This window comes from Balaenoptera acutorostrata, chromosome 13 (assembly GCF_949987535.1).
Source record: "Balaenoptera acutorostrata chromosome 13, mBalAcu1.1, whole genome shotgun sequence".
Taxonomy (NCBI): Eukaryota; Metazoa; Chordata; class Mammalia; order Artiodactyla; family Balaenopteridae; genus Balaenoptera; species Balaenoptera acutorostrata.
In genome coordinates this window covers 59,471,483-59,497,208 of record NC_080076.1, presented here as the reverse complement: position 1 = coordinate 59,497,208, position 25,726 = coordinate 59,471,483, and the positions used below count along the sequence as shown (strand labels likewise).

At 44.2% G+C, this 25,726-nt stretch overlaps 1 protein-coding gene and 1 long non-coding RNA gene across 8 annotated transcripts; one reads left to right on the top strand and one right to left on the bottom strand.

Annotated features, from left to right (window-relative positions):
- Positions 1-285: 285 nt before the first annotated feature.
- On the bottom strand, positions 286-17,867 carry LOC103015359 (uncharacterized). Of its 3 annotated transcripts, none has more exons than XR_451891.3 (5): positions 17,728-17,867; positions 13,600-13,728; positions 11,958-12,199; positions 3,379-3,419; positions 286-2,992 (listed from the first exon to the last, which is right to left on the bottom strand). It is a non-coding gene; the product is annotated as an uncharacterized LOC103015359 (long non-coding RNA). The 3 variants fall into 3 exon arrangements; XR_009005059.1 differs by lacking the exon at positions 17,728-17,867 and adding an exon at positions 16,803-16,936; XR_009005058.1 differs by lacking the exon at positions 17,728-17,867 and adding an exon at positions 16,565-16,737.
- On the top strand, positions 16,757-23,931 carry ZBTB14 (zinc finger and BTB domain containing 14). 5 transcript variants are annotated; one of them, XM_057526711.1, is made up of 5 exons: positions 17,787-17,907; positions 18,026-18,278; positions 19,066-19,147; positions 19,250-19,334; positions 20,455-23,931. In XM_057526711.1, the coding sequence occupies exons 4-5, from the start codon at positions 19,332-19,334 to the stop codon at positions 21,799-21,801; spliced, it is 1,350 nt and encodes a 449-aa protein (XP_057382694.1). In that variant the 5' UTR covers positions 17,787-17,907; positions 18,026-18,278; positions 19,066-19,147; positions 19,250-19,331; the 3' UTR covers positions 21,802-23,931. The 5 variants fall into 5 exon arrangements, with proteins under 5 accessions (XP_057382692.1, XP_007191677.1, XP_057382693.1 ...); XM_057526710.1 differs by lacking the exon at positions 18,026-18,278 and having other exon boundaries at positions 17,782-17,907; XM_057526709.1 differs by lacking the exons at positions 17,787-17,907; positions 18,026-18,278; positions 19,066-19,147 and adding an exon at positions 16,757-16,897 and having other exon boundaries at positions 19,251-19,334.
- Positions 23,932-25,726: the final 1,795 nt, after the last annotated feature.

Here is a 25,726-nt window from a genome sequence, read left to right as displayed (position 1 = left end):
TTTTTTGAGTTTCTTCATCACAGAAGCTTAGCCTGTATCTTTACTAACACTCATATTCACATTTAAACACACACTGATAGTACTTACACCCTCTTTGAAAACTCCTACATTCAAGGCAGCTAGAAGCTTTATACAATATTTAAAATTTAAGGAATTGTAACTGAAGAAGCTCTGGAAACATCACATGGGGGAAATAGCTGGAGGGCCAGATATTCCATGGTAAACTAGGTCCCAACCCCATCTCGTTTTCATTTTACAGTTTTCTATTAATCCCATGCCTTCATCTGCTTCTCTTTAACATTTTTATTTGGAAAATATTTTGTAAGAACTGTGTAAGACAGAATTAAAAGTGATACACTGAAAATGCGTTAAAGACCCAAAGAAGAGTAAGTGAAGCACAAATAAAGTTGAGGTACTTTAGAGGTCAGGCGTATGAAATTAGGGTAAATTGACTTGCTTAAAAGAGAAAATCACGGGACTTCCCTGGTGGCGCAGTGGTTAAGAATCCACATGCTGATGCAGGGGACACGGGTTCGAGCCCTGGTCCGGGAAGATCCCACATGCCACGGAGCAACTAAGCCCGTGTGCCGCAACTACTGAAGCCCGTGCTCCTAGAGCCCATGCTCGCTGCAACTAGAGAAGAGCCCATGTGCAGCAATGAAGACCCAATGCAGCCCCCCAAAATAATAATAATAATAATAAATAAAATTTTAAAAAGTAAAATAAAAGAGAAAATCATTGAAGCAGATCATTGAACTTTCAGAAACATTGAAAAGTTTTGCTATATTCCAGATAGTGGGCTAGACCAACAGAGACTGGGCCAGCAAGAAAGACTTTCTGTGGAGAAGACACTGGAGCTGAGTCTGAAGCATGTGTAGACTCGAGTCAGCTGACGTGGGGAGCAGAGGAATTTAGCAGAAGGAGAAGGATGTGCAAAGTCCCTGGGTGAGTACCAGCATGAGATATTCTGGAGACCACAGGCACTTGTTCTGACAAAAATACAGAGTGCAACAGCGCAGAGTGGCTGGAGGTGCGATCAGTGCAGTATGTAAGCGATGGCTACCAGAAGGCTTTGCGGTCCATGGCGAAGAGCTGCACTGTATCTTGTCGGTGCTCTGGAACCTCTGAAAATTTTCAGTGTGGTGTCTCAGAGGTGGTTGGTGGTGATGACAAGATCAGATCTGCCTGATAATGAGTGTGCCGTTACAGAGGTGGAACTGATATTGATTCAATGACCAATTATAATGAAGGTGAAAGAAATGGTGAATTCAAGGATGGGGTTAAGGTTTCTGATATTGGTGATAAAGTGACTGCTGGTCCCTCAAGTTGAGAAGGACATAGAGGGTTTAGAGAGCAGGATGACTAGTTCGGTTTTGGAAAAATGAAATCTAGAAAGTTGGTAAATTTATCCAACCAGGGAAGAAGAGCCTGAGACACTACCAGGGGGTAGATCAACATTTAAGGTGGAGACAGAGAGAGAGGGAGATTATAAAAGCCAAGGGAAAGGACATTTCAGTGCAAGTGCTATTAGGCATGAGGACTAGACCGTGTCCTCTGGCTTTAGCAATGAGGCAGGTGATAATTTGGAGAGGGGTGTTCACTTGGGGTGGCCGGGGCAGAAGCCGGGTAAAAGTGAATGAAGGAGGGAATTGAAATAAAGTGGGCATGATTGTCACAGACCACCCTTTCGAAGAGCTTAACTCAAGAAAGGAAACGGCCCCTCAGGACACACAAGGGAGGGTTTTTAAAAAATAATAAGATTATGTAAGCATTTTATGCTGAAGAAATCCTCAGTAAAATGGAAGAAAGTTATGTCTCATAGAAATGCTAATCAGTGGAGCATCGTCCAGGGAAAGATCCCTCCTCTACAGAGACGGGAAGAGGAGATCACTTGTGGCGGCAGTGAGTCTGCAGAGCAGGCAGAAGGCAGGGACCCGAGGGGTCCTCTGTTCTCTCTAACCTGAGGGAGGACCTTTGCCGCCTGAAGGGGGAGGCTGCTCGCTCCGGATCGGGGGTGGCACCCGCCTTCTCAGTTGCGACACTTTCTCCCGTGCTTCTCAGCTGCCTGGGGGCGGCGACACAAAGATTAGAAGAGTTGGGTTGATTGAGGGTTAGGGCTGTGCTAGGTAGATCTGGGGGGAAAGATGGGCAAGGGAAGGGAGGGTTTGGGGGAAAAGGTAATTAAATTAAGGTTCTTTGGAGCGTCATAGGATAAGGAGCTTAGTCTTGTTCAACGTCTTCATTCCATAAAGGGAGAGGGTGAAGAACTTGTCCAAAATCAGAGCTCGTTGATGGTAGAGTGGTGTCCAGGATTTAGAACTTCTGACCCTCTGTCTTTTCCGCTGCACGAACTGAGGTGTTTCTGTGCCGGCTCTGCTCTGCTGCGTACTTGCCCTTGGGCACTAACTTTCAGGGTGGATTATTAGAACCCAGTCACCAAGCATCTGGGGGAAGGCAGGTTTGCTTTGCCTCTGACCTTGCTTTTGAGCATTACTGAGTCACTGGTTGCTCCACGCAGACACGGGCTGCTTGGATTTACCTATTAGCGTGTGGAAACCCTTCCTCTTTCTGCTGGTTTCGAGCAGACACCCAGGAAGCACAGGGTTAGTACAACAGGGAAGGAAACTGGATAAGAGACAAAGCCAGTGATTGTAGAGTCCCCCCACAATGGAGAATTTCTAAAATCTTTTCCTATTTTTCTCCAGTCACCACATCGTCTTTTCTAGTGCCAATTCCTTTCATTCCACTTTGAATATTTCCCCTTTGATTTTACTGTCTTCTTTGTTACAAGAAGAAATCGCCATTACTGGGTTTATGGCTTTTGTGAAACAGCAAGGGACTGGCTCCTTGCTGATACTGTCACAGATATTTCTATCACCATCCTCTTGATTGGCTACTCGCTGAAAACGTATCATCGAACCTCTGATCCAATCATTTTCCGAATTGAATGTAGGCTCAGTCTCTCCCTTTCTCAGTGGTTATCAGGCTAAATCTGAAAAAGAAAAGGACCCACTACCAATTAGAATTATTCTTAAATATGGGGGATACATATTTCAAGTACTTTACTTAAGCTTAATTACAATTATATAAATGATCTCAGATCACTATTAAAATCATTTCCACTCTAACAAATGAAAGGCATCCTTGAAGTTACAGATCCCCAAATAATATGAATTAGGAATACTATAGAGACCTTTAAAAATAAGAAAATGACTATAGAAACGGGGCTGATAACACTGTTTAAAGGCTTACATTGGATTAACATTTTATTTTGTTGGACATCGTTGCACATTCAGCAAATAACAATACAGGGTGCTGAGTTAAATTTGAATTTCAGATAAACAACGATTAATTTTTAGTATAAATATGTACACTTACATATGTCAAGGCTCTGCCTCTCTGGGCCTCAGTTTCCTTATCTGTAAAATAGAGGCATGGATAAGATGATCTAAGGCTTCTTTTTCCTTTGACATTCATGAGTAAAATCAGAGTCCAAATCGAAAGGAACATTCTTATGTCATTTTCCCATTTTCCCAGGTGTGTCCAGGAGTCTCGGGCCAGCTGGCCAGAAGGCAGCACTTCGCGATAGGTAACCCCTTTAGTGTGGTAGAAATAACACTGGTGACACTGAACAGAAGGGGCTAGCTCCCCCTTCCGGTTACCTGCCATCATGAAATAGCTTGATAGTTGCAGGGAATCCTTAGTGTCAGGTCAATTTTGAAATTATATGGATTCCAAGTTTACTTGAAACCCATCTTTCCCCACATTAGAGACACATTAGAATTCAAGAATGCCCGTCGTAACTTTTGGTTGCTTCTCTACCTGGAAACTAACAGGCTCCAGGAAGGAACTCGATAAATGTGTATTTAATAAACGAGGGAATGGTAGCTAACGAGGTACACTTAGGTTCACGCATCCTTTCATGTGAGTCTATGGCACTGGATTAAAAGAATCTCTGTATTGTTCACCATTTTCTAAATATAAGGTTTAAATAATTTGCATGTATAGATTACTAAGAGATTTTTGCTCCAGTAGGAGATTCTGGATACTTTAACTGAAATTCATCATGCTGATACAGATGTTAGACCAGATAAATATTATATTTAGAGGATGTGTATTGAATCCATCTTAGCTTCGTTTTTCCCTTATTCTCTTGGCCATCATTGCAGTGCACCGTAACTATAAAACAAGTACATAACCTAAATGCACACAGAAGGCAGAATATGATCAGATCAAAGGAAAGGCATTTGTGGATTACCTTCGCTGTGCCAGGCACTATGCATAAACGGAATTATCATTAAAATTGTCACAGCAATTCAATGAGGAGGTAAATTTTCATTTATCTACTGTTTTGCTTGGGAGAGATTTTTTCATGCCTGTAGGTCACACAAATGGTAGCAGAATTGAATTTCAGACTTAGGTTGATAAAATTTCTAACCCCATACTATTTTCATTGTCTGAAAGTAAAAGCAACGTTAGACAAAAGGGCATCTCTATCAAATGGAATTGGTTAAAGGCGTGGAAGAAACCCCAGGAACTACAGACATCAAATGGAAGACAGAGGATCATGGTTTTTTAACAGAACCAAACAAAAGGTCACATTTGCTTGTCCATCCCAGCAATGAGATCCGTTTGTCAATTGTCAGACACATCGCCTCTACTTTCTAACTTCATTTGTTTTATTTGGTTTGTTGAGGGGAGTACAGAGAGGGTAGCCTTGTCAGGGAGTCAGAGGATTCCAGCATCCACAGGGCCACTTGGTACCTGTATCATCCTGGACTAGTCATTTAGCTTCTGAGTCTTGTTTTCTCCATTTCTAAAATATCAACTCTGGCTTCCCTGGTGGTGCAGTGGTTAAGAATCCGCCTGCCAATGCAGGAGACACGGATTCAAGCTCTGGTCCGGGAAAATCCCACATGCCATGGAGCAACTAAGCCCGTGCACCACAACTGCTAAAGCCCGCACACCTAGAGCCCGTGCTCTGCAACAAGAGAAGCCACCACAATGGGAAGCCTGTGTACCACAATGAAGAGTGGTGCTTGCTACAACTAGAGAAAGCCCGTGCAGCAATGAAGACCCAACGCAGCCAAAAATCAATAAATTAAGAAATTAATTAAGAAAAAAGAAATATTGGGCTTCCCTGGTGGCGCAGTGGTTGAGAATCTGCCTGCTAATGCAGGGGACACGGGTTCGAGCCCTGGTCTGGGAAGATCCCACATGCCACGGAGCAGCTGGGCCCGTGAGCCACAATTGCTGAGCCTGCGCGTCTGGAGCCTGTGCCCCGCGACGGGAGGGGCCGCGATAGAGAAAGGCCCGCGCACCGCGATGAAGAGCGGTCCCCGCACCGCGATGAAGAGTGGCCCCCGCTTGCCGCAACTGGAGAAAGCCCTCGCACGAACCGAAGACCCAACACAGCCAAAAATAAATAAATAAATAAATAAATAAATAAGAAAATCCTTTAAAAAAAAAAAAAAAAAACCATAGTGAGCTACTACCACCAAAACCTATTTGAATGGCTAAAATTAGAAGTACAGTAATACCAAGTATTGATGAAGATGTGAAGCTGTAATTCTCTTACATTGGTAGGGATATAAATGGTATAACCATTTGGGAAAGTGTTTAGCAGTTTCTTAAAAAGTTAACAACAATAAAAGGAACAAACTCCAGCAGACAGAAAATCAGTAAAGACATAGTTGAACTCAACAATGTCATCATAAACTGGGTATAATTGACATTTGTAGGTTCCTTTACCCAACAACAGCAGAATACACAGTCTTCTCAAGTTCACATAGAACACTCACCAAGACAGACCACATTCTGGGCCATAGAACACACCTTAACAAATCCAAAAAAAATTGAAATCATAAACAAAAAAAAAAAAAAAAAAAAAAAAAAGAAAAAAGAAATATTGACTCTCCCAATCCAATGCTCTCCCAAAAGCATTTTTACATGCAGGGGACCCACGTGAAATATACATGTGAATGTTAATTTCATAGCACTGTACAAAAATCATAATGACCACCTCAACTAAAGACTACTAGGATGAATATCTGTTTTTCTAAGACCAGCAAATATAAGAGAAAAAAGGACTTAGGATGCATGACAGAGTCTAGAGATCATTTGGATTCTAGTTCAATCTGGCTGCTGTGGTGACTATAATGATTTTGGATATACTTGATGACTGTCCTTTCTACTCCACAGGGGAATAAATCATTTTATGAGTCTTGATTGCATTAATACCTCGACAATAAAAATGAGAACTTTCACATGAAGCGTTGATTTACTTGTGACTAGAGCTATAGCAATTCGGACCAAGTTACTGAATTTGATAGCAGAAGAAATATAAGCATCCAGCAGTGGGTTGTTTCAAGTGAAAACAACTGTGCTGCTTCCAGAAACATTTGGCAAGTGATTTGTGTGGGGATAAAATAATAGCAAAGGTAAAAATGAGCAAATGACAAGCCAGTTATCAGTGGACGCCCTGTGGAGTCACGAAAACTGAAAGAGAGATTTCCAGCTGTGATTTCAGGGTCATAATTCCTTCTTGTGACTGCATGCAAATTAAGGAAGAGTTGGCTAGACGTGACCATATCAAGGAATTTATGAGTCAGCATCAATAAAAATGCTGACTAGAAGACTAAATAATTGCTTCTATTTCCTGTCTAACTGCCTATTCTTAAAGTTATGTCAGAATCATAAATAATGAAATCTGAACAGTATGCATGCATGCCCATGAGCTGGATTGGAAGTTCAAAATAAAGCCAGCATTCCACATGAAGATTTTTTAAGATAAGTTATCAGATATCGCCCATTCCATGGACCTTTATCTATTAAAGGAGATATCATAATCTCCCTCTTGTCATCAGAGAAAAATCAAAGAATTATTTTTAGCTGAAATCTCAGGTACTAGAATATTTTCAGCTTCCAGAGATTGCCAGGACGTTGTAAGGTACATTTGGAAATTTTTGTCTTTGGGGAATAGAGGATTGTTTGGGGCCAGAAACAAATGTGTCTCCTCATGAATTTCAAACATTTTGCAGTTTGCTTCCCCTAAAATACAGATGCGATAAAGGCCTTTCCCTTTGAAATATGAGAAACAAACTTTGGCAAAAAGATTTTTTTTTAAGGAATATTAGAAATGAAGTGAAACTTACATTGTGTCTTAGCCATTATTACGGTACTCACTACTGTCACAGTCATGATGACTGTCTCTTCTAAAACATTACCAGGACCCTACCTAGTATTTAATTGTGAACTTATTAATCTATTGGGGGTGACTTTATTTGCAGCTACAATTTGCTACATCTTTTTTTTTTTTTCAGCAACTGACCCCTTTGTTCTGGTATCGTGAGACTATTTTACCTCTACCACACCAAATTCTCCACCCTCCTCCCCCTCCATGACTAAATTATAATTTCCTTGAGAGCAGGGTTATGTCTGTCTTGCTCATGGCTATGTCCTCCATCCCTTATGCATAGAAGGTGCTCAATGTGCATTTGTGAAGTGAATGACTGAATTGAAGCAGGAGCCTCTTTTTTTTTTTTTAATTGAAGCATAGTTGATTTACAATGTTGTGTTAGTTTCTGGTGTACAGCAAAGTGATCCAGTAAAAAATAAATATATATTAGTTTTCATATTCTTTTCCATTATGGTTTATCACAGGATATTGAATATAGTTCCCTGTGCTATACAGTAGGACTTTGTTGTTTATCTATTTTATATGTAGTAGTTTGTATCTGCTATTCCCAAGCTCCTAATTTATCCCTCCCCCCCCCCGCTTCTCCTTTGGTAACCATAAGTTTTTCTCTATGTTTGAGAGTCTGTTTCTGTTTTGTAAGTAAGTTCATTTGTGTCATATTTTAGATTCCACATATAATAAGTGATATCATATGGTATTTGTCTTTCTCTTTCTGACTTACTTCACTTAGTATGATAATCTCTAGTTCCATCCATGTTGCTGCAAATGGCATTATTTCATTCTTTTTTATGGCTGAGTAGTATTCCATTGTGTGTGTGTGTGTGTGTGTGTGTGTGTGTGTGTGTATCACATCTTCTTTATCCATTCCTCTGTGGATGGACATTTAGGTTGTTTCCATGTCTTGGCTATTGTAATAGTGCTGCTATGAACATAGGGGTGCATGTATCTTTTGAATTATAGTTTTGTCTGGATATGTTTCCAAGAATGGGATTGCTGGATCATATGGCAATTTGAATTTTAGTTTCTTGAGGAACCTCCATACTGTTTTCCATAGTGGCTGCACCAATTTACACTCCCACCAACAGTGTAGGAGGGTTCCCTCTTCCAGTTGGAGAAATTTTTATTTCAGTTTTTCACTGAGTTACTAAGGTGAACGTGAAGTCCTTATGACTGAGAAATCAATTTACCAATATACCTTTTTTTTTGTACCTAAAAGGAAACTATAACTTTAGCTCACCAGAACTAAGGATAAATACTTTGCAGTTTTTTTGAAATGTTTTAATAATATTTGGCATCATGATGATAATTTTGATAAATTAAAACATTAAATTCTAAAGCAAACTGATGACTTGATTCTATATGTGATCCATAAACTAGACAGCTCACTAAACATCAAAAATAATATAACACATAGTTTACATATTTTAGGCTTATAATGTCAACATGATAGAAGACCAGTTTCAAAAAGTAGTGGGAAAATAATCATAAACAGTTTGGGTCACAGAGAAAGGAATTTGATATAAATAGAATTTGGTAGATATTTCTTTCTAGTATTATTAATAGGAGATTTTATGTGAATTGCAGTTGCAAATTAGAGAAGTGTCATTCTTTTGGAGTGCAATGGTTCAGACAGCCTGGAGTGTCATGTGTCCAGACACTGTCACCGAGTTGGCGAAGTGTAATTGACAAGCATCAGCCCATATGATGGATGAAGAGCTGTACCACGCATCGAAAGTGTTCACCTTTTTTAAAAAAAAGCCCAGAGGAGACCAATTTCAGCTTCAGTAACATGCTAGCTCAAGGAGAATAAAATATTTTTAATGGTAATATAAGAATACGTGTTTCACTTTAGCAGATGAAATATTCTTTGCTCAAGGACAAAACTCAAATCTTAAGGTTTGTTCTCCAGAAATGAAGAAAACTCTCAAGTGTAGATCAGTGCTCTACTCTTGTAAATTAAGTAGCTGAGCTTTGCAACTGACACAAGGTAAAGAGAAGAAGAAAAAATGGCAACCAAAATTTTTCTGAGGTTTTAGGAATGCCGGCCTATAAGAAGATAACAACATTCTCTGACAATGGGGAAGATGACAGCAGGGAAGAGAAGGAGTCTTGCCCCTGATATTCTAAAATTTAAAAGATACAAAACATCCTCATAGAGATGTTTTAGCATAACACAAATCACAGAATTGGAAGAAGGACCAGTATTGGTATTGAAGCATATAAAAAAGGTTAGGAAATAAATGATGAAAGTACAGCTCCATAATAGCTAAATTCAAAAATGCCATGGGTAACCCTGGATCCTGAACAAGGAAAAAAAAAAAAGATACGCTGTAATAGACCTTATTGGTGAAATCTTGGATACTGGGCTGTGGATTAGATAACAGTGTATCAATGTTAAATGCTTGATTTTCATCATAGTACTGTGGTTATGGAAGAGACTGTCCTCATTTTTAAGAACACACACTGACAGATTTAGGGAAAGGGGGCATAATATCTGTAACTTACTCTTAAAAAATGGTTCAGAAAAAAATGTGAGTGTGTGTGTGTGTACATAGAGACTGAGAGGGGGAAGAGTAAGAGAGAGAGGGACCCAGTGAGCAAATGATTAAACAAATGGGGGTAAAATGTTAACAAGTGGTAAATCTGGATAAAGGTAAACTGAATATAGGAATTCTTCTTACTGTACTCTTTCAAAATAAGAATTACAAAATAAAAAAAGATAGGTCAAAAAAATTCCCATATTGGGCTTCCCTGGTGGCGCAGTGGTTGAGAATCCGCCTGCTAATGCAGGGGACACGGGTTCGAGCCCTGGTCTGGGAAGATCCCATATGCCGCGGAGCGGCTGGGCCCGTGAGCCACAATTACTGAGCCTGCGCGTCTGGAGCCTGTGCTCTACAACAAGAGAGGCCGCGATAGTGAGAGGCCCGCGCACCGCGATGAAGAGTGGCACCCGCTTGCCGCAACTGGAGAAAGCCCTCGCACAGAAACGAAGACCCAACACAGCCATAAATAAATAAATAAATAAATAAAAAATTAAAAAAAAAAAAAAATTCCCATATAATTAGAAACAAAATAACACGTATCACACTTGGATTATTAAATAACATGGGTTAAAAAAGGAAGTCATAAAGAAACCTAAGAAACACATAGAACTGAATATAAATAAAACTACATGGAAGAATACATTGGGAAGGGGAAAGCAGTCCCGAGGAAGAAATGGATAGCTCTTTAAAATAAATGTATCAGAAAATAAGCAAGCTTATCACCAAACCAGCAACAAGTTTACCAATTTTTTTCCTTCTGGTTCTCCAACCACTTGGCTCTAGATACAGGGGCAGTCATGCAAGTCCCCCTACCTTCTGGTTGAGGATAGAAAAAGGGAGCCCCAGTAAGGCAGAAGGTGCCAGGGAGTCACAAAGAGGAAGAAGCCCAGGAAAGCAACAGCCATAAAGCTGTTGACAAATCCTAGGCTCACCTTCGAGCTGCACATGTGTGGATCTGATCCTAATCAGCCCATTAAAGACTTGGAGAACTGAACCAACAGATTGCTGCCCAGGTTCTACACTGGCCAGTGCCTGAAAATACTTGAGACACATCCAAATAGCATGCAAATATACCAAGCAAGAGCCCACAGAATGTATGCTAAAACCTGTGACCAGAACTTAACCTAGCTGATGGCCTGCTAAAATTTAAAGAAAAAGAAATGAATATTTTTCCCATAGGATTTCACATGGCCCAGAGTCTTGTAATATAATATTGAAAATACCTAAGGCTCAATCCAAAATTACTCCATATGAAAAGACCCAGGAAATCTCAACTCACTTCCGAAAAGACAATCAACAGAAGGTAACAGTGAGATGACAAAGATGTTGGAATTAAATAACAAAACTTAGAGGCAGCTTTTATTAAAATTCTCCAACAAGCAATTATGAACACTCTTAAAACAAATCAAAAAATAGAAAGTCTCAGAAAAGAAAGAGAAAACTAAAAGAAAAAGAAAATGGAAATTTTAGAACTGAAATAAACAACTGAAATGAAAAATCTCACTGAATGGGCTGAATAGCAGATTGGAGATGACAAAAGGACTAATCAGTTAACTCGATGATAGATAACAGAAATTATTCAATCTGAACAAGAGGGAAACAAATATTTTTAAAAATGAAAAATATTATAATCCTAAGAGAAATTTTTTAAAAATCCAATGTCTATGTAATTGGAGTCTCAGAAGAGTAGGAGAAAGAATGTGAAGAAATAATGGCTGAAAATTTCCCCAAATTAGAGAAATATATAAACCTACAGATTCAAGAAGCTCAATAAATCCCAAATAGGATAATCTTAATAAAATGCATTCCCAGAAATATAACTAAAATGCTGAAAACTAAAAACAAGGAAAAAGTCTTGAAAGTAACCAGAGAAAAATAATTCTGGTAAACCTATACAGTAAACCTTTTTGTTTTGAAATAATATTATATATACAGAAGTTATCAAAAATATACAGTGTTCCTCTAAACCCTTCACCCAGCTCCCTCTAATGTTAACCCAAGAGAACCATGAGAGGATCCTCTGGATGACCAGTTTCCAGAGGAGGAGGAGCAAAGGCTATCTTGGCATGGGGATCCAGGGTCTGATGCCCAGGGTAGACCAGATGCCCCACCAAGTTCAAACCCACAGGGGAAGGATCCCTTCATTCAGCCAACTCTATCCTTATGCAGCAGTTCTTCCCCAAGTGCAAGGCAAAGCTTGTCCTGGTGCTCCTTACCTTGGAAGATGTTCAGAACTTTTTTGATTCAACCCTCCCTCCTGAAAGGGAGCTGCTAGCCCAGGTTCTCTCTCTCTTCAGAGATCAGATGTGACAGAGAAGTCCCGGGGGCAGTTCCTGAGGACACCCTGTTCTTCTCTTCCTCCCCAGAAATTCGCTCCACCAAGGGACTTCCCTGGCCCAGCACAACCAAAATGGGCAACAAGAAATATCCATAGCAAGGGCTCGATTCAATCTTGTATCTACAAAGCCAGAAAACAGAAGTGAATTACCTGGTAAGCAGACCCACCTTCCAATAAGCCTATTTCTGAAGATACAGGACTATAGCAAGGTGCTTTCCCCCCTTTTCTACTAAAGAAACTTTGATTTTTTTGTCTTCTAGTTTTATTGCTATTAATTAAGAGATTATACAATGGCTCAAATGTAAGCTTGATATAATTGCAATTCTTAGAATAATGTTTTATAACTGTAGATTATTTAAATGTGAATCTTATCAATTAATTGCTTCCATTTTATTCTATTTGTAGGTAGTATAATTACAATATTTTTGTTCTTAGCAAGACCCCTAAAATCATTCAGAAACACAGCAATAATGATTTTTTATCTTTCTTCTAAAATAAGTTTGAGCTTTTTCTCTTTTGGTTTCATTGCTATTATTTAAGTGATTATACAGTAACTCCAGTGAAAACTTCATGGGATCATAATTCTTAGGATAATGTTCCATAAATGTATATTCTATAAATGTGAATCTCATTAGTAATTTGCTTTTTTAAAATTTGATTTCTGGATAGTGTATAGTATTTTTATTGTTGCCATTTAACAAGTTTCTTCTCTTGACCCAGAAACAGAACAATATTTTGTCTCTCTGCTAATTTACCATTTTCCTTCATTTCATTTCAAAGCTGCTGTTGTCATACAGTTGCTCATGTGGAAGTTTGACCAGAATCATGTTATAATACTTCTTAGGATAGTGTGATAAATGTATTTTATTCAAAAGTAAATTTCATGAGTAAATTGTTAACTTTTATTTCTAGATAGTGAAAGATAGTAATTCAATTGATGGTGTCAAAAACGTTCCCCATAACCTAAACTATGGGAAAAGTTTTATACGAGCAGTCGCGCCATTGGAGGTATTTGAAATTCAAAGACCATATCTGCATTCCAAGGGCTGCATTTACCCTAGTTATGAGACTAATATGCTTACCTAAGTAAATGTTAGTTTTAAAGAAAAGCCCCTGATGGCTCTTACTATGCATAGCATAAAATCCACAGCCCTCACTATGGACCACAGAGCCCCAGATGTGCTGAGCTCCGCCGTTCCACTGACCTATCTCATGCCCACTGGGCTCCGGTCACTCTGTCCTCCCACAGAGCCTCAAGCTACCAAGCCTCTCCCACCCTTCTGTTCATGCTATTCTCCCTCTGCCTGAAATGCTACCCGCAACCCCGAAGATGCCTGTCTTCCCTCGTCCTTCTGTTCTCAAATGTACATCTCTGGAGAAGCTTTCACTGAGTTCTCAATCAGTATGAGTTCCTCTTTACCGTAACACTCTGGGATGTGTAACTTTTCATTAGTAGCATTATCACAGTGTGCAACTGTATAATTATTTATGTGATTATATTTGAATGTGTGTATCCATACCTCCGTGTCATCAGGGATTAGATCTATTTCTTGTTCATTTACTGTGTCCAGTGTTTTCAGAGCAGCAAGGGGAGGGTGCTCCTGGCATTTGGTGGGATATTTTTCCTTGTGCAGGTGTTTCAGGTTTGGCTGCAATAAGAAAGCATAAAACACAGTCTTCTAGTGCCTAACAAAGCAAGCATTTCTTTCTCACTCATGGGTTTGTGGATGAGCTCTTGCCTGCCTGGGCTTGGCTGGGCTTGGGTTTCAGGTCAGCTTCATTCTCTGAGGCCTGCTTGTCATTTGAGGGCCCAGACAGAAGAGGCAGTGGCAACCTGGGCCCGGTCCCCTCACAGCGGACCACACAAGCCCTGGCGGGAGAGTGGAACACAGGCTGCTTCTCAAAGCCTCTGTTCAGAACTCATGCACCCTCTTGTCTGCCCATCTTCCACTGGTCAGAGGGCCCAAGATCAGTGTGATGGAGAAATCAACTCCACCCAAATGATCTAACGTTACCAATGTCCCTTGGGGGCTGCTTCACAGCCACTCTAGACCCTGGCACCCCAGACTCCTGCCACAGGCCCCGTATTCCAGGCCTCACAATCCTAACAAGCAGGCTCCACTCAAGAGGAGGCTGCAGGCATCCCAGGTGAGGAACAGGTGTTCCCAGCAGAGTTGTCGGCCTGAGAGTCCCACGTACAGTGACAGCATTCCTGGCAGGAGAGGCAAGAAGACTTCCTTCAACGGCCTCAGGTCTGTGTATTTCAGAAAGGTCCTGACCCCACCCCCCCATCAACCCCACAGTGTGTCCTTATAACTCCCCATGGTATTGAGTTCTGGGCTGTCACTTATCTGTACGCCCATATTTATTGAGGGCCTAATGAATGCTGGGCGGCACCCGGGTAAGGCTGCTGGGTTAAGGTGAGGTGCCAGGTCTGGGTCAGGCCCTTCCTTTGTAGTTTTCCATCCCACAGAGTGTCCCCTTTCATTTAGACTCATCTCATGATTCCCATGAAGTAAGGGACAGCCAGGCAGAGACCAAGTGACTAGCACATAAAGCAAACGAAAAGGAGGATTAATTGATGCAAAACCAAGATGTCATGGAACCTGTCACTCGAGAAATGCATTCTAGTGCTTGAGAACTCTGCGAAACTATTTTAATTGGATCGAATTAGTCAAATCCTGAGAAGACTTTACCTAGCCATACGCAAAAAGACAGTCTTTACATAGTAGACAGATAAATATATGCAGAATGAGTGTATAAACCTACGCAATTAAGTGGTATGGGAGAAGGGGGGTGCATCAGACACACTGTTAAATGAAGTGACAGCTTTAGTGCTTGAGAACATAATCCTATGATATAGTACTATTACTATCCCCCTATAAAAACACAGACAGGATTGATGTGTAACCTTAAAAGCTATGTAAGAATAACCAGGCCCAGCATGGCATCAGAGGGAACATGGCCACCTAGGTGTCAAGTGTGGGCCTGAACTCTGGTGGTTCCGGTTCTGCCCCTGCCACTTAAACCCGCTATCCACAGAGAGTTGGCAGGTCATTTAACACCATCAGGTTAGTATTAGAGCTAAGCACTTAACTGAGCATTATTCCATTTAATCCTCACAATTCCCGGCTCTTATCAGAGAACAAGAGTGAGGTTTAGAGAAGTTAAATAATGTACCCTGTATTTGAGCTGCATATGTCTGACTCTAGAACTGGTCTATTCTACCCTGCTTCATTCAATAGACCCACTAACCCCCATGCTTTTGTGAACATCAAAAAGGATGTGTATAAAAAGCACCTTTCGAAATATTGAAACCAACGTCAATTAGTACTACAAAATCACCTCGGACCGTACAGAATTTCTCTGGAATTTAACACAATCACAATATAATTTCTTTAAAGTTTATGTGCCTTATGTACCTGTTACAAGCATTATCTTCTGTAATCATCACACAAGCCCACGTGGACGGTCCTGCACTAATTTTTAGATTAAATTACGAATGTTCTGGAGAAACGCTGTTAAAGCAAGTGTGATAAAGCCCCCCAAGCGACTCTACGGAGCCTTGGGGGGCCGTCCAGCTTCTTGTGTGCAGGTGAGCAGAAAACACGGGAGCAGGAGGGACCTCCCAGGTCCGTCACCGCGTTAGAGGGGACGCGACGATGCTTCCACAGCAGTGGAATCATTACTTTGCTGAACAGGGATGTAGGAAACAGTCCTGAGTCATCCGAGTTCTCCAGGGGAGCTGCAAATGAAACCGAGCCCAGGTGCTCCACTGCCAGGGTTAAGCTACAGCCTCCAGCCCCCCTGACTTTTCCTTGCGAGTTTCCGGGGATATGCGGGAGCGTGGGCGCGCCCCTGGCTGGATCCAGAGCTTTAGGGGTGATCCCTTTCTCATGCGGGACTGGGGTCGCCCCTTACATTCCAAATGAAACGTGTCACTTTTTGCATTTGTTCTGCAAATGTTTACTGAGCGCCTACCACTTCCCCATATACAAAAATGTGGCAGAGGTACCAGCTAAGACCCAACGCCCGCAAGCGCGCGTCTCGCTGTCGCCGGTGTGCGCGGAGGGGAGGGTGCCCGGGTCGCCCACCCTGGAGTCGCGGGAAAGCCCCGCAGACGCAGCGCCCGGCCTGCGCGCGCCCGAAGGCGGCACTGCCCACGCACATGCACACGCACGGGAGCGCCGGGCTCCCCCGTCCTCGGGGCTGTGCCGGCGCCGGGCGCGGGCGGGAGCTCGAGAGTCCAAGCGGGAGGCGGTAGCTGCAGGCGGGGCGGGTGCCCGCGAGCGGCGCTCGTGCATTCGCTCCACCGCTCCCGAAGCCCCGCCCCAGCCCCGCCCCCCGCTTCTCCCGCGCGCGGGCTCCGCGCGCCCCAAGTCGCGCGCGTGCGCGCGCGTGCGCAGGCCAGGGCCCTCCGGGGGCGGCCCCGTAGACTCCAACGAAAGCGTCGCAAGGTCCCGGATTAACCCTTTCCCTGCTCACCCATTTAGAGGCCCAGTCGGGTTCCGTGCCTGCGCAAGCCGGCGGCGCGCCTTCCCCCTCGCCCGCACCGCGCATGCACGGGAAGGGGGGGTGCCGGTGGGGGTGTTCACGGACGGCTAGACATTCTGTGCTCGTGCAGGAGAAGGGCTCCTACCATCAGGGACGTGCACGATTCCCCACCCCGCCCCCTCCCCAAACTCCAAAAAAAAAAAAAAATCCAAAACACACTGCCACCCACCGTGCCCCCGCGCCCCGCGTCCATCCCGTCCCCGGCCTGCGTGCAGTGAGCGCGGGGAACCCACGGCAAGTGTCTGTGGCTGTGCCAGGCTGCAGGTAAGCGCGGGCCGGGGGTGCGGAAGGGGCCCGGGCCGGCCGCGAGGCGGGCGCGGGGGCGCGGGGGAGGCCGGAGGCTGGCGCGGCGGGGCTGCCCGGAAGAAGCGCGTTCTCGCCGCGCTCTGGGGCACCAGTCAGCTCCAGGATGTGCGGGCGGCCCCGGCGGCGCGGCGCGAGCGGGGCCGGGCGAGGGGCCTGGGCGCTCCGGGGGCCGCGCAGGCCGGCGAGCGGGCTCGGGCAGCGGCCGGGCGGCGGCAGTGGCGGCCCCGCGCGCGCGCTCGCCGAGCCTCGGCGGCGGAGTTCATGGCCGCCCCCGCTCGCACCGCCGCAGTGCACCGCGGTGGGGGTGGGGACGGCCCGGAACCCGGCGCCGAGCGCGGCCCGCCGGGCGCCGCCCCTCCGCTCCGCGGGCTCCGCCGCGCCGCCCCCAGCCGCCCTCGGAGGAGGGGGCCGGGACCCCGGCGCTCGCACTCCCGGGAGCGCCCGCGGAGCTCGGGAAGCCGGCCGCGCGCCGCCCCCGCCCCCGGCCGCGGGAGGGCGGGGGAGGGCCCGGCGCGAGCCGGCCGGGGAGTGCGCGGGGCGCGAGCTCCGGGCTCGCGGGCGGAGCGGGGCGCGGCGCGGCGCGGGGCTGCGGAGCCGGGCCGCACACCCGCTCCCGCTCCCCGCCGCCGGGGCCGCCGTGGGTCCTCACTCCCGCGCTCGGAGCCGCGGCCCCAGCCTGCGCCGAAAAGCCGGATTCTAAAAGGGAAAGCGGCCCTGGCACCTCTCGGTTCCACGGGCGGGAGCTTTTGTTCGGGAAGCAGTGCAAACTGCTTGATCCCGTTCCCCACCTCCTGGGCAGAAAGAGATGGGAGCGAGCCTTGGAGAGGCTCTGGAGGCTCCCTGGGTCCTTCGCTCCGTTCCCTGCTTCCTCCGCATCCCGAAGTTGCCAGCTTTTGACCGGGAAGTGGTGCCGCCGCCATTGTCGCGGCGGCCCCGGGGTCGGGGAGGCGGCCGTCGCCGCCGCTTATGTAAGTTCGGCTTTACAGGAGTTCGCTCCGGCCCTGCGCGGCGGTTTGGAGAAGCGTAATAAAGGGGCAGCTTCGTTCTGGAGGTGTGATTGGTCTTCATCTTTCCCTCCACCTGCAGGGATACTGGCCACGGGTATCTTCCAGCTTGACTCACCTGAACTTAGCATCTCAACAGAAAAAAATGGTCCTCAGAGATCTGGAGAGAGAGTGGGGGCCAAATAACACACTGACCAGAAAAGGAAAAAAAAATAAAAAAATCCAGCACACTCCTGTGTTGCCATGGGTACTGTACACCACTCCTGGGCCTGGTCCATGGGCTTTTATACCACAAGCCCTAGGGAGAGCGACTGGCAACTGTAGGAAGTGACCCGGTAGGAAGGTTTCGCCTGGCTGCGTTCCCTTGGGGGTGACTACAGGCTGGGGTGCATCCAGGGAACAGGCAGAGTAGGAAGCATCCTTAGAAATAATTCTGCTCAACCCTCACACTTGGCAGATAAGAAAACAGCCTGCCACTTTAGGCAGCTTAATGGTGTTTTTGCTTTTCCTTAGAGGGAATTTTGGAGGGTTTTCAGGACTCTGGTCCTACCACACTCGAGTTTGTGTGGTCACCATTCAGTAGAGGAGACTTTATGTTTTTCAGGATGTTAGTCTGCAGCATGGAGTTCCTCTGGTAAAAGTTAAAACTCGCAAAAATATAGAATCCTTTGAGTTTCCCTGTAGGGATAGAGGCAAAAACACCTGGATTTCTCAAATGCAAGCTTCAAGACCAGAGTAGCTTAAGTAACGTATGTTACATCACACACAAGTGTGGATAGAAGAAAGCAGCTACTGTTCCCTCTGCTCCAGTGTTAAATGTTGGGTGTATGTACCTCTCTAACTTTGTCTATATTTGTTAAAAGTATATATACTCTATGTTTATATGAGCCTAGAGAAAAATGTGGAAGGCTGTGTATCCAACAGGAAATGGTAGGGGTAGGGGGCATTTACTGGCTTTTACTCTATCTGTGCCGCAATCAACATCCTTACAAATACGGACACGGGCTTTGTGAGGGGAAATCCCTCAGTGGTTCTCCAACCCATCCTTCCCATTCCCGGCACACACCCCCTGCAGGCTGCAAGTGCTCCAGCCCTTACCTTTTCTCCTTCGTATCTGTTCAGAGCTGGACCTGATGCTGCCAGCCACCCTCCTCTGTGTTCCCAACCTGAAAATAGGTACAGGTGCCAATGGCAAGACAAAAAAAGGAAAGTTTCTTTTTAAAAATCAATTCTTGAAAACATTCTTGTTTAGAATTTGGGATAGGGGAAGAGCCTACCTTACTCTTGTATGTCCTTTTCTCTTGTAGGACTGGCGTGCCCCTGATCAGAATTATTCTGATCCGAAGAATTTGGTGTTTAAAGCATTAAGATAATAGCCTGAGTTGTTCATGGTAACTATGACTTTGGATATTAAGTCCTGAAAATGTTGTTTGGTGTTAGCTTTAAAATGTCTCTCTCTCAATTATGTGTTAGCATTCTTTAGGAGACATATGTATTTTCTTCATATTTATACTTTGTTGAATAAAAGAAAAGAACAATGTTTTTGAAAAGAATCACAACAGGACACATTATTTTAAAAAGATCACTTTAACACACGGCAGATGTCTTCCATGCCAGTTCTAGATTTCTTTTGCTTGTAAAACATTCGCAGCACTTGTCAACTGCATCCAATCTTGATGACACTTTGATCTGGATGGCAGATAGATCAGCATCCAGAGGGGCTGAAGCCTCTCGTCACTCTCTTCCCAAATGTCATCTGATTCTCTGAGGGTCATGTTAAACCTTGACCCTTGTTCACAAGTGGCCCAAAACTGGTGTGGAAAAACTAGAAGACAACACTGAATGGAATGTTCTGGCAATGATATCCCTCTCTGGTTCTGCAGCAGCAATTTGTCTCTTCCGTCAAGGAAGCAGAACACTGAGAGCTGCTAGTTATTTTACTGAATCTTCCTCTGCGTGAAATTAGAGTAGACGCAGCAGATGGCACTGGTGGATGCTTGCTGGAGACCTGGTTCTTAAATCTTGAAGCTGAGTTATTTGTCATTATTACCCGTAGTTGTCAGGAAGCACGGGTTTGGGGGCTAGAGTGCCTGGATTTGAGCCCTGATACTCCACTAAATAACTAGAATATTGGGCAGGTTCCTCAATTCATCTATAAAGTGGGGTAGTAATACCTATCTCTCAAGGCCATCTGATCATTGCATTTGTGAAGACGTGGAAAGAAAAGCATGTAGCGCAATGCCAGGCAGTTATTACGTGCTCGGTAGAAGTTGCTGTTACTGTGAGTAGGCAAATGCGGAGTACAGTGAAGATAAGTAGAAGGAACAATATGGATATCCCTAAGTTGGGATCCGTCTTTTCTCCTCATGTTCTTGAACCACTCCTGACATTGACTTTCTGAAATTGTTAGGGACCGGAAATTGAGCAGAAAATGAGAATCTTCCTGTATTTTCTGTATGGAAAAAGTATTGTGCATAATTACCAAAGTATTTTTTTAAACATTTTTTGTAGGAGTTTTTCATCAGTATGTCTGAAACCATTAAATACAATGACGATGATCATAAAACTCTGTTTCTGAAAACCCTAAACGAGCAGCGCCTGGAAGGAGAATTTTGCGATATCGCGATTGTGGTGGAGGATGTCAAGTTCAGGGCGCACAGGTGTGTCCTTGCTGCCTGCAGCACCTACTTTAAAAAGCTTTTCAAGAAGCTTGAGGTCGATAGCTCTTCAGTAATAGAAATAGATTTTCTCCGTTCTGATATATTTGAAGAGGTCCTGAATTACATGTACACGGCAAAGATTTCTGTGAAAAAAGAAGATGTTAACTTAATGATGTCATCGGGTCAGATTCTCGGTATCCGATTTTTGGATAAACTCTGTTCTCAGAAGCGGGACGTGTCCAGTCCCGACGAAAACAACGGCCAATCCAAAAGCAAGTACTGCCTCAAGATCAATCGCCCCATTGGAGATGCCGCTGACACTCAGGATGATGACGTGGAGGAAATCGGAGACCAAGACGACAGTCCCTCCGATGACACGGTAGAAGGCACCCCCCCAAGTCAGGAGGACGGCAAGTCACCCACGACGACGCTCAGGGTCCAGGAAGCGATCCTGAAAGAGCTGGGGAGTGAGGAGGTGCGGAAAGTCAATTGCTATGGCCAGGAAGTCGAATCCATGGAGACCCCCGAGTCCAAGGATCTGGGATCCCAGACCCCTCAAGCCTTAACATTTAACGATGGGATGAGCGAAGTGAAGGATGAACAGACCCCAGGCTGGACCACAGCTGCCAGCGACATGAAGTTTGAGTACCTGCTGTACGGCCACCACCGGGAGCAGATCGCCTGCCAGGCCTGCGGGAAGACGTTTTCGGACGAGGGCAGGCTGAGAAAGCACGAGAAGTTGCACACGGCCGACCGGCCCTTCGTCTGCGAGATGTGCACCAAGGGCTTCACCACCCAGGCCCACCTGAAGGAGCACCTGAAGATCCACACGGGCTACAAGCCCTACAGCTGCGAGGTGTGTGGCAAGTCATTCATCCGCGCCCCGGACTTGAAGAAGCACGAGCGGGTCCACAGCAACGAGCGGCCCTTCGCCTGCCACATGTGCGACAAGGCCTTCAAACACAAGTCCCACCTCAAGGACCACGAGCGCAGGCATCGGGGCGAGAAGCCCTTCGTGTGCGGCTCCTGCACCAAGGCCTTCGCCAAGGCGTCGGATCTGAAACGGCACGAGAACAATATGCACAGCGAGCGGAAGCAGGTCACCCCCAGCGCCATGCAGAGCGAGACGGAGCAGCTGCAGGCGGCGGCCATGGCCGCGGAGGCCGAGCAGCAGCTGGAGACCATCGCCTGCAGCTAGAGGCGGGGGACCGGGATGCTCGGGGCAGGGCTGCTCCGCCGGCATCCTGCATCCTGACCCATGAACGCCAGCCGCTGCATTTCGGTGGAAACTTACGGAGCATTGTACTCGCTGGACTTAAGGCAGTGCTTGGTTGGGTGTTTTGAAAACTTTTCAAGGAAATACCGTTCCTTGGTTCTGACCAAACAGTTTCACTGTCCCGTCTGGTGTCTAGTATTAATGTTGCCAGTAAGCATCCGCACCCCCCGCCCCACTTTTTTATGATTTCTGATTTTAATTTTGAGAACTCTTGTGTCCAGTTCAGAAGTGAGAGACTTCTGTCCCTTTTTTAAATTCCTCTCTCCGCATGCTGCACCAGGGAGCGCACTGCACAGAGTGATAATTGAATGAATTGATTTCCTGATCATCACTGTTCTATGTGACTTAGGGTTACAACAGCATTTTTAAGAACTTTGGTAAAAGTACTTTGTGTCGACACAGAAAATACGGGTGGGTGGTTGACCAAGAACCCTGCGTGCGCAGATGTGAAAACAAGTTGTGGAAATGCAAAATGGTCTCAGATTTATATACTTGGTTTGTTAATTTTCTATCACTGTTTTTCATGGTTTTTGTGGACAAATAATGGTTGCTTTGCTGAAGTGTTTCTTCATCCCTTTTGATTGCCCACACCTGCCCCCCAAAGGTTTCATCACACGTCCCGAAGGCATGTTGGTGGTCTGAGGGCTGAGTTTTTTCATTCCTCTTATTTCGGGCATTGCCACTCTGCAGCCGACGGGGTTTGTGGGATGGGCCAGTGATGAGAGGGTTAGAAAAAGGAGTATAGGAACCTGACTCTCAGAGACAAGGCTTGCACATTTGCCACAATTCCAAGATTTCCTAGATCAAATAAATTCCTAATTGATTTTGAAATTGGATTTTTGTTCAGGATCAAAATTAGGACAAGAACAGGTATGCCTCTTCGGATACATTTGTGTAACTTAAAAGAGTGTCATCAAGCTTTTGGGCTCTCTGTAGCACATGATTTATCCATAAAGGAGATGCAGTGTCCTTCCTTAAATCAAGACGTTTAAAATTTTTTAAGTGTGTAAATAGTACAGAAGCATTGGTCTTATGTATCTCAAGTACAAGTAGACAGCTGCACTTTTTTTGCACATTGGATTAAAGTTACTTCCATCAGCAACAAACATCAGTCTGTTTTTAACCAGTATTAAAGATTGTCAGACCAAATGTTTATGTTTTTGAAGTATATTTCATCACTGGTTACACTTTTAAGTGGAAGTTGACTGCCTTTTCATAGCTGTAAATGGAATTATAAGTGCTGTTCCAATTCTGGTGTATGAAACTTCTTTTTAAACATTCTTTAGGAATATATTGAAATACCATCAATAGTTTGAATTATGTTCTGTAATAAAGTATTAATTATTTTAGAATGTACCATTTTTGAAAAATGTCAATTTTTAAAATTTATTTTTGGTTGCTAGGATTTTTTTTAAAGATATATTAATTTCATTTCCTAGCTTGTTGCATTAACACCTGTAATTATAATTGTGAGATAAATTTTATTTTTTAAATTGGTGTATATGTTATGCCCAAGATTGTAGGATGAAGATGCTACCTTTTTAAGAAACTTATTTATTGGTAAATGTTTAATTTAGTTTAAAACTAATTTAATTTTTTTTCTTAAAAGTTGATTATTTTCTCCTAAAAGTAGTCCTGTCACTGTGTTTATATACTATTAGTAGAAAGGGAACTGATTGCTGTTCCTAGACTGTTTTAACCAAAGCAAAGGAAAAATAATTTAACATTTTGTGGATAGCTACTTCAGCAAATCATTTTTGGGGCCTTCGTTTTTGTATATAAAAGAAAATATACTTCTGTCATTCCTGTTTTCATTTTTTTCTTAGCAACCTGTCACATACCCAGGTTTCTACTAAAGTGCATTTTCTATACTGTCTTCGTCCTGGTTTTACAGAATTGCAAGTTCACCGTGTGGCATTAACCCTCATTGAAACCACCTAAGCATGGTGGTACCCCAAAAAGAAAGCTTAATATTCAGCACTTTATTTGCATCATGTAAATATATGTCATTTGTCCTATTTTGCATGAGAAATATATTTGTGTTGTAATTTCTGCCACTGGTGCTGGGTTCATCTGTGCACGTGTTCCTTGTGTTCTGGGCAGCAGCAAGGTCATGACATGGCAGCTGTCCTGTCTCCTGGTCATTAAGCCTGCCTCTCCCCGCCTGCCTCTCCCCACCCAGCTGGCTTTAGTGTCCCCTGGATGATGAAACCCTCATCTCATGTCCAGCAGTTCAAGGGTACCTCCCATCACAGGGAGGTAATTCTGAAACATGCTTACACTGAATCTGCCTTGTGAGAGGGACGGAAATTCCAATGTCAACATTACCACTTTTTCATTATACAAAAACCGCCTATCTTTTTTCTATTTGTCCAAAGAGAATGTCTACAAACTTGATTTAGCTTTTTATGCCAACTTGCACGGCATTGGCAGTGATTGAGGAAGGGAATTTTAGGAAGTCTGAAATTTAGGTTATCTGCCTGCTAATTAACTTGATCACAAATTTAGAATTTTTAGACATTACAAAGGTCACCATCAAGTGATGCTGATATTAACAAATTCCTCTTATTGTGTTGGGGGAAAAATTGTTTGGAGAGAGTGGGGCAAGTTGATACAGTTTCCAATTTAATGGATTATGTCCTGTAAGGTTATCTGTAACTTAGTCATTGGGAGCCTGGAATTCATTTTCCGGAGTAATGCTGTTAGTGGTGATTAGTTCCCACGGCAGATGTAAAAGCCCTTTGTGTAAGTGGAGTTGAACTAGTATGATAAGGGTTCTAGTCTGGAGTTCTGAGTTAGGAGTTAAAGAGAAAGGGAGAACAGCTCTCACATCCCTGTCTGCCCTTTACTTTGAACATCTGCCTGCCTTTCTCCTTTACCCAGCACGCCACCCCTACCAAATGTATGGGAGACTAATAAGACATCCAGCTGGAGGCAAGGTAACCGTTGAAAATCATCGCAGTGAGAGACCAGGGCCTAAATTTATCCTGTTTCCTTCTAATACTTCACTGAAAGCTGTAAGCACGTGAGCGATGGGGATTCCCTGCCTATGTGATGAACGCCCACTCCCATCCGTAGACGTCTAACTGTTCCTTCTGCCTTGCATTCTGTCTCCGTTTTTTGCCTACCCCCTTGTAACTGGGAACTTTCTCCCCCTTGGAACTGTTCAAAATATGTTTAGTCCTGCTTGACAAAGCTTCAGATACGTGAAGACAGTGTGTCCTTAATTCAGCATGTCTCAAGCATTGCATGTGAGGCCCTGGGCTGAAGGTGGCGTTTGCCCCTGATTCCTTAAAGGTCACCATACTGATCGTTTCTCAAGGGCCCTGGATGTAATTTCTCTGGATTGCGACAGGTTTCAGCAGTTGTGTGATTCCATGATATCTTCCAGAGATGCTCCCAATTACCTTTCTTCACAGAAATCTTTTCAAGATAGCAAGGAGAGAGGGTGGGTTAGTGGAAAGAATTTTGAAGTCAAACTTGAATTGGATCCTGGTTCCGCTTTTCGATTAACGTATAAATTTACGCAAATTCTTAGCTGCCCCGACCCTTCATTTCATTATTTCTAAAATAGTGACGGGGATTTCTACTTCATGGTCTGCTGTGAAGATGAGTGATAACCAGTACACATCTACTACTTTTGAGGTGCACTGTAAATGTTCCCTGCTTCTTAAAGGGCATTCTCAATACAGAAGCAGAAGCAAGACTGAATTTCTCTTGACGTTGACATCTGTCCATCTTTGGCTCCAAGCTGTAGACCTAGACCTCATTCTGTGATATCTACAGAAGCTGTGTTTATCTTAGCATTTCTGTAATCTTCAACCAGTTCACAGCTTTGTCCTCACAA